We start from the raw sequence: 8,586 nt of genomic DNA on the forward strand, positions 1-8,586 counted from the left end.
AATATGTTGCACCGTAGCCGGTGCCGGATTTTTATGCCCCAACACGTGTCACAAAAGTGTCGATCATTAAAATATCTTTTTGCTTTCCTTTGTGAAGAACACTCTTTTTCCACGTATACAACTTTTAGATAGCAATGGTGGAAACTAGCGGAGAAATATCTTTCCTATTTTTTATAGTTGTGGAAATTATGGGCCCCGATAATGGAGAAAACCCACCAAAAGTGCAGAAGTCGGGAAAAATGAATAGCTTTATTGGGGAATGACGTGGCAGGCGCGTACACCATCCGCGGAGAGAAAAATATGTGCAACTGGGCAAATGTCCCCATCCACTATTCATTCATTACGTTTAAATATTGTAGATAGTCTTTTAATATAGCATTTTTTTGAACGTTTCGCGTGAATTCACGAAACCCTTCTGGATATATCGTTCAAAGGATTGAATTCTTGTTTAAAATCCGCAGCCTTCATCGGGCGGCTGGATGTGGTTGTTTCGGTCTCTTTTTGATCAATCAAGCGATTCTTTGAAAGACTTTGTGGGCTTGGATCTGTGGATCGGTGGAGGTGGAGGTTTGCCGTTCGATTCTCGTTAATTTGAGCTAAATTTCGGCGAAAAACTAGTGCTACAGCACTTGCTTTCATGCAGACTGGTGCAAACTTTATGTATTCGACCGCAGACGCTTTCGGAGCTCGCCGATGCAGGAATAAGGCGGCCGTGCAAATCTTTCATTTGTTTGTCTTCAGATTTTACAATAATTTGCGGTTCTCGCCTTCCTCTGACGGTTTTTTAAGAGGTATGAAAAATCGCAGGAAAATATGTGTTAAATTGTGAAATATAGTAAAAAGGAAAAAAAGAAATATTGCTCTTTTTACTAAATTAAAGAAGAGAAGAAACTTACAGTTAGTGAAATAAAGAAGAGAAAAAAATATACAGTTTGCGAAAAAGAGACAGAGAGAGAGAGATCGTGTATCTCGGATTAGCTAAACTTTTGAGTGAGTGTCTATGTGGGATTTAGTTTAGCTTGCGGTGATATTGGTTACGATAAAGACAATCAGGGATTCATAACAGTGACGCGAGGTTTTGTTTTTTGACTGGTAATTGTTTCTTGAGCGGGCTTGAGAGGATGGGACAGGGCGGTGCAGCGGATGGCGAGAGGGCAAGCCCAGTGTTGGATCGGAGTACAGTTCGGATTTTACTTTGCGACAAAGATCCCAAGAATTCACAGCAAGTGTTGGAGTTGCTTCAAAATTGCTCGTATCAAGGTATGTTCTCACCGCCTTGTTCGTCATTTTGCTTGAAGTTAAATTTCTTTATTGCTCAGATTTTCATTGACAAATTGCGCCGTGTCACCCTCTTTTATGACTGACGTGTATCTTTTCCATTTCTTAATTTCTGCTCCGATATAACCTTGCTGCTTTCTTTTAGTTCTATATTTCAAAGTGGAACTCTCTGGATAGAAATTTGCTTGTAGAATTGAAAATTCGGAATTTAATGTCATTTCCTGTGATAGCTTACTAAATTGAATTCGTTGAGTTCTGCTCCGCGATAACTTTCTTTCAGTGGTTCTATATTTTGAATTGGAATCTCTGGATAAATAATTGCTATTTGAAAATTTGGAATTTAAGTTCAAATTTACATTACACAGCAAGAAATTCTTGTTCTGTCTGAAGAAATTCGTATGGTATCTGTAAAGACCAATCACAACGTGTCATACTTTTTTAGTGATTTAATTTTTGAATATTAATTGAAATGCTCGTATAGGTTCCCAGAGGTGGTTTTAAGTTAGAATAGAGTCACCACTTGCCAAATTTATACATCTATATGTCATGAAATTATTCTTTAAGTCCTGCTCCCCCATAACTTTTTTGTAATTAGTTTTATATTTTGAACCAGAAACTTTGTATAAATACTTGCTAATAGATTTTAAAATTGGAATTTAAGGTCGAAATTGCAATAACATGGCAGAGGCTTTCTTTATTCTTTAGATTTTTTATTCTGCCTGCAAGAAATTCTTCTGGTCTCTGAAAAGGCCAATAGCAATTTGCAATACCTTGCTAGTGATTCTGCCTGCAAGAAATTCTTCTGGTGTCTGAAAGGCCAATACCTTGCAAGTGATTTAAAAATAATATATATTTTTTTGATAGGTAACATTTTTGGTATTATATTGATAATTAAAGAGAGGTACAATATTAGTGGTATGGCCAAATACCTTACTGCTATAACTACCCATTCCCTGGCCATACCTATGCCATTACACAAAAATTCAGAGTATGAACATTTTGCAAAAGACTAGACCACCCATCCCCTTTACAAAAAAGAACAAAACAAAACGAAACAGGGTATTTGCTTGCATTCACCGAAGTAACCACCATCTGGTATTGTTACTTCTTGAACCAACGCACTACTTCCTCGCGAGTAAAAGTTGGTGTTGATCGATCGTCCATCACTGAAATTCCTTGCCTCCCCCGATTGCGCTTACCACTGCCCTCCCACTCTTCTTTGAGTAGCGAGGCATCCACCCAGACTCCCTTTGATGTTGATGCACTCCCCTCTGGCTGGTTCTTCTTCACTATCTGGTGGTGTAATTGTTGCTTTGGAGCGAACGTGCTCTTTTCTCGGCGTGACCTTCATGAAGCCTTGTTTGCTCTCCATTGACACCCCACTTTGCTCAGTCAAGAACTCCACTATCTTTTTCCATCTCTGCTCTGCTTTGGGGATATGGGCACCTTGCGGATTTGAGGAGGACCACACAACCAGTGGCTGAACCGAAGAATCCCCTCCACCAATTAGCCTCCAAGGCTCTAAACCCATCTCAATACCCACGCCCAGGACAACTCTCTCAATTATGTCTTCCAGCCCCAAGAGCCATTGCCTATCCACACATGCTACAACGCGACGAACCTCCTCCTTCGATTCCCCCACCATCAACACAAGCGCTACAAACAGAGACCCTACATCTAGGTTTGATCTCCTCTTCCAGAATGCGTTTAGGTATTCTGGCCCAAACATCTGTTGCACTCCCTCCAGGAAAGTCGAGTTGTCAAACACAAATATGTGTTTGAGACGTTGCGTGGTAGTCTGGCCTTTGTAAGTCTGCATTTGAATATCAGAGCCCAGAGCGGAATTTGCCTCCATTTCTGTCGCGTTAGGAAGCATATGAGTTTGGCCTTCCTTCTATCTAAATTTAACTTCCTTGGAACTCTCTGGAACCGAAGTACCAAGGAAAGAATACACTCAAGCTGGCACGTGGGGAGGATTGGGTATCTCTGCATGCTATGATATGATTTAATGCCGTCGGAGGTAGGAATCATGATGCCTTCCCCCTAAAACCACCCAGGATGAAAAGTTTCTTATGCATTTTAATGTATCTAATGGCCAAACAAAAATACTCTCTGTAATCTAGTGCAAAGTGTCGCAGGTCCTCAAAGATTTCATTTTGGGTACCCATTGTTGCATTAGCACTCATGTTGGCTAACATGTCCGCCACCTTGTTTGCTTCCCAGAATGAATGAGAAACCTTGAAGTCATCAAATTCTAGAAGCAAGTCTTTGATCTGTTGGATATATTTATCAAGGTGCCATGCCTCCAACCTCCCTCTCTTTATGCCATTTATGATATGATGTCCGAATCCCCTTCCAAATGGACTCTTTTAAAGCCTATTTTTGCTCCTAAGACCAGAGCCTCTCTGGCCGCATAACATTCTGCAATGTTATTAATGCCATCGTGCAAGCGTTTGGCCTCAAAAGCGAGAATATTGCCCTTATGTTCTCTTGCTACACAACCACACCCCGATACTCTCAGGTTTCCCCTAGCCGCCCTGTCAAAGTTAATCTTGACCCATCCTTCCTCTGGAGGTGTCAAAAACACCTTTGCCCTTATAATAGTTGGATTAGCCCTAACAAGCCCATGAACGGGGTGATTTAAAAATAATAATTTTAATTTCAATTGAAATTTTCATATAAGTTTTCCCTCATGAAATTGAAGTTTGGAAATTTAGAGATTGAATTGTGGGTAAGCTTTCTTCACAGAAGTTCTCACCGCCTGGCATTTTAAGGCCAAATAGGTTTTAGCTTTTGCTTATGTCCAGGACCAAAGTATTAAGCCAAGACTTTGAATGTCTGGAAATAAGTCCATATAATTTTTTATAGATCTGTATGTCAAAATTATAATCCTCTCAACAGGGTGTAAGAAAAACATGTAATCTTTAAGACTGGCAAAATGATCCTTTTATTTGTTGAATTGTGTTTTTACTTTCCTGGATAACCAAACTTTTACCCTTTGATAATTATGGGGTTCTCAGCTGATCAAGGAATGAACCTGGATGATTTGCTTTTCTTCTCCTTTTGTTAATTTCTAAATTTCTTAATTCTAAAATCAAATATATGAGTTGAATCCAGTTTTTTCTGTTTGTGGCAGTAACGGCTGTCAATACAGCAAGGCAGGTCATTGGTGTTCTGAATGCAGAGAGCCAGGGAATTGATCTCATTTTGGCCGAGGTGGATCTGCCTAAAGACAAAGGTTTTAAGATGTTGAAGCACATTATGAGGGAGGAGCGCTTACGGCGAATACCTATAGTTAGTGAGTGACCATTTTGCTGCTTGACCAACTAATTGCTGGTTGTTGGACTATACATTTAGGTTTTATAGTAATACCCGTTCAATTATTGAATTATGCCTTTTGAATAATTAACTAACATAAAGTCTATGCAACATTTACATTTTGTTACTTTTCTTGTTGCTTGGTTGATCAGGTACATATAATTTAAGCTAAAATATCAGCAAATATAACAGTGCTTGCTCATTTTGGACCAAAAATTGCATCGAGTTAAAGTACTGCTTGTCTTAGATAAGTTACATGTGAAGAATAACTATGTGTATTTACGTATTGTTTTGGCGTATGCCAGTGATGTCTGCTCAGGATGAGGTAACTGTTGTTATGAAGTGCTTAAAACTGGGAGCAGCTGATTACCTCGTAAAGCCACTTCGTATCAATGAGCTTCTCAACTTGTGGATTCACATGTGGAGAAGAAGGCGAATGGTGCAAGAAGCTTGACCTGAGCCTCAATTGTTTCGTGAGCTTTTCTTTTAGATATTGGGACTTTCTCTTGTCTGGTAGTTTGACTTTGTATAATGACTTCCAAAATGATTGCAACCATACTTACAACAATGTATGCATTGTTCACTATGGCATTGGCAGCTGGGAATGGCAGAGAAGAATGTTATTGGTAGAAACTTGAGTCATGATTTTGATTTGCTCGCATCAGATCCCAGTGAATCCAACACCAACAGTACCACTTTGTTTTCAGATGATACTGACGATAAGAAACTATGGAGCTGTGCTGGACCTGAAATCAGTACTCTAGCCACACCACCTGAGTGCCAGGTACAATGATTGTTAGTCTCTAAATTTTCTTAATCCTCAGCTGTGCAGGATTAAGCTAAAAGACTTATCAAGTAGGTGGGGCTGTCTTCATGTGAAATTACTTGCATTTATCCTGCATGCATCTGTGTTTGAAAGAGGTTTTATTTATATATTGTCTTTTATCTTTTGAGCTTGGTCAGCATGGTTTTGGTATTGTGCTATGAGGTTTGAGGTCTTTTACTTTTGCAGTCAAAGAATTCTCCTATGTTGGAGCTTTCTCTTAAGCGGTCATCGGATTTTCTGTTTGAAGCACCACAACCTGGTCCTTTTACAGGTAAGCAACTTCAAAAAATTGTATGTAGTGGTTTATTCAGGTAGAACATATTTGCTATTATGATGTTATGATTTTGTGACATGCCAAACAATGTTTCTGGGTACTTCAGGAAGATTTTCTTCCTATCCAAAGAAAAGTGAGCTCAAGATCGGGGAGTCATCAGCTTTTCTTGCATATGTCAAAGCAAGCATTCAAGCAAAAAAGACACCAAGTTTAAGCAGTCCAGGTGAAGAAAAATCTCACCAACAAGAGATACCTAGTTCCCAAAGCCATCCTATAGTATGTGTGCCATCTACACAAGGTAATTCTAGTAACCCACTTCAGGGTTTGGAAGTTGTGAAAGATTCGAGTCAAAGCAATGAGGCGCGCTGCAAGGATAGGGTGGAACGTAGGTCAACTAATTTGTCTGTGCCACTGGAAGTTCCGAATGGAGAGGAAACAGCCGGTGAGCAGTTCTCTGTCAGTCAGTCAGGTGTTCAGAATGAAGGCCATGGAAATGTAAATAGTCTTGGTGTTTCTTCTCTAGCACAACCCCAATTTGTACCAGAGATGATGAATTGCTCCCCAATGTCAGCACCCATGCAACTGTGCCATGGAGTGCCCCATGATATTAGAGGACACATCAATCCAGGAATGATACCATTTCATATGATGCCACCATGTCATGGTATGCCTCTAAATGCAGCTCTCTCATATTACTCATTTGGACTTCATGTAGGTCCTGCACAGCTTGGCCCTTCACATGCTTGGCCATCTTTGGCTAATGTGTCTGTTTCTGAACCCAAGATAAGTCAAATGGAAAGACGAGAAGCAGCTCTGAATAAATTCAGACAAAAAAGAAAAGATCGTTGTTTTGATAAGAAGATACGTTATGTTAGTCGAAAGCGCCTAGCAGAGCAGAGGCCTCGAATTAGAGGTCAATTTGTGAGGCAAACTAATGATATGGATATTGGTACTAGAAGTGTTCTTGATGATTCCGAGGATGAGGATGATGAGTACGGACGAGACTCCTCACCTGAAAATTTGGCCAGAGTCTCTCAGAATGCTAACCAAAGATGATATCTGGCTCAAATATGAATTATTATTGCCTAATAAACAGACTGAGGTGCCTCTTTATTACAAGCTCGACTCTGTTAACTTAAGCTCATCAACGTTGCATTCCACTCAAACTTTATCTAATTTATTTGTTCAGGATTTTAATATATCATACTCTTGAGCGTTTTGTATATTGATCTCTATTCTGCAAAACACAAAATCTCTGTATCTTAGATGGGCTGCTAAGTGGTAAACAGAACCCTAATAATCTTTCAAAATTTTCAACAGTTTTGCACTTGTAAAAGACGACACTCAGTACAAATTATTGCCTCCTAACATCTGAGCTTTTGACTTTTCCTGATGAGTTTTCCTGGCTGACTGAGCTTATCTCTTTAATTGTGTGCATACAGTTCTTTTTTTAATGGGGCATTTTAATTCATTTCATCTTGGAATTTCTTTCCTAAGAGAAGGAAGACACCGTCATTTTTAAGACTGTTCTGCCTCCATAAAGATATTAAAATCAATCTAAACATTGCAATAGGATGTTCAATGAAAACAATAGTATAACATGACATTGTTTTGTGTAGTGAAAATCGTATGTAGTATTGGATGTATGTCAGTTATATTGCTCCCCAATCAAGCTACCAAGAAGAACAATCAGGTTCGTTCAAATGACTAATTTATTTTCTTGGTTTACAGAGGTATATGTTTTCCCCCTTTTGAAGAAAGCATTTTAAGGATAAGCAGTGTATGATGGTTGAATTTTCTATATGAAGCTATTGAGAACTATAATTATGAAAAAAAGCAGTATGAAAATCTAACAATTTGGTCTGTCTTCTTTGATATCCTTCCGTGCAATAAGTCATGCTTGAAATGCTTGTAATACTTGGAAGGGTTTCTCTTACAAATATAAGAGGCTTCTTTTCAGATGAAAGCTATTTCTCATCTTTGTTTTAAACCTCTCTGGAAAACTTTCATGTGTATACCAGCTCCTCATTTTTTTAAAACTTTCTGCCATGATTCAACTGAACTTAATCTAACTAAATGTGCATGCACCTATGTATAGACACACGTACCAAATATATGAATGTATCGTATTTAGTAACATAAATAATCTATGCACTGTAGAATCATAGTTTTACACACTTTCCCCTTCCATCTTCGCTTCCTTGATGTGTTTGCTTTTCAATTTTCTTTTGTTTTGATCATTTTTCAAATGCCTTCCAATTTTTCTATTTGCTTAAAATTTTTAAGTTCAATAACTTGCCTTAAGTAAACTCATTTAAATTGAAGTTTTGGAGTTTTACGTCCTCCTATTCCCACCTCACTATCCAAATCCTTGGTGCCTAAAATTGTGTAATGCTTTTGGGATTGGAAATGAGGAAAACTTTTATCGTCAAGCTCATTTGCTTCCTCTCGACTCCCCAATTCTTGTTTCATTGTTGGTCATTGTTTTGTTAAAGTTGTGATTTTGAGATCCCCTTTACTTGTTAATCTTGAGTCTTTACTATTGCTCAAAAAACTTCAACGTCTTTTTGAGTGGGGGTTTTAGGATACCCATTATTTGATTCTCGTTCTAGAGTATGTTTGGCTTCTGAAATCTGCTATTTATTTACTTGGAGTCATGTATTTGCTATTCTTCTGCATGGTATCCTTGCAAGCATATTTCTCATTCTTGATATTGAATGCCTTGAAGGTTTTTTATTTATTCGACATTTCTTCATCTGGCATGACTTTTTGTTCATCCCCAGTTTTTAACAACTCAACTAAGGCATGACTTTTCCTTGATCTTTGGCAATTTAAAACTCTTCTTATATTTTGCTAACTTCTTGCCAACTTGTTAGTACTGCTTGAAACT

At 38.5% G+C, this 8,586-nt stretch overlaps 1 protein-coding gene across 1 annotated transcript; it reads left to right on the plus strand.

The window, feature by feature from the left end:
• The first annotated feature begins 377 nt into the window (after positions 1–377).
• Positions 378–6,919, plus strand: TOC1 (CCT motif -containing response regulator protein). Its single transcript, XM_089806939.1, has 6 exons — positions 378–1,260; positions 4,415–4,576; positions 4,902–5,035; positions 5,195–5,380; positions 5,609–5,693; positions 5,803–6,919. The coding sequence occupies exons 1-6, from the start codon at positions 1,122–1,124 to the stop codon at positions 6,750–6,752; spliced, it is 1,656 nt and encodes a 551-aa protein (XP_089663065.1). The 5' UTR covers positions 378–1,121; the 3' UTR covers positions 6,753–6,919.
• The last annotated feature ends 1,667 nt before the right edge of the window (positions 6,920–8,586 follow it).

Source organism: Cupressus sempervirens, chromosome 10 (genome assembly GCF_028749045.1).
Source record: "Cupressus sempervirens isolate cs-2001-9-10 chromosome 10, ASM2874904v1, whole genome shotgun sequence".
NCBI classification, from domain to species: domain Eukaryota; kingdom Viridiplantae; phylum Streptophyta; class Pinopsida; order Cupressales; family Cupressaceae; genus Cupressus; species Cupressus sempervirens.

Excerpts from the sequence above, each read along its gene's own strand:
- TOC1 (XM_089806939.1), top strand. The coding sequence starts at position 1,122 with ATGGGACAGGGCGGTGCAGCGGATGGCGAGAGGGCAAGCCCAGTGTTG. Across the intron at positions 5,036-5,194 it reads TGTGGAGAAGAAGGCGAATG|CTGGGAATGGCAGAGAAGAA; the intron begins GTGCAAGAAGCT and ends TGGCATTGGCAG. Across the intron at positions 5,694-5,802 it reads ACAACCTGGTCCTTTTACAG|GAAGATTTTCTTCCTATCCA; the intron begins GTAAGCAACTTC and ends TGGGTACTTCAG.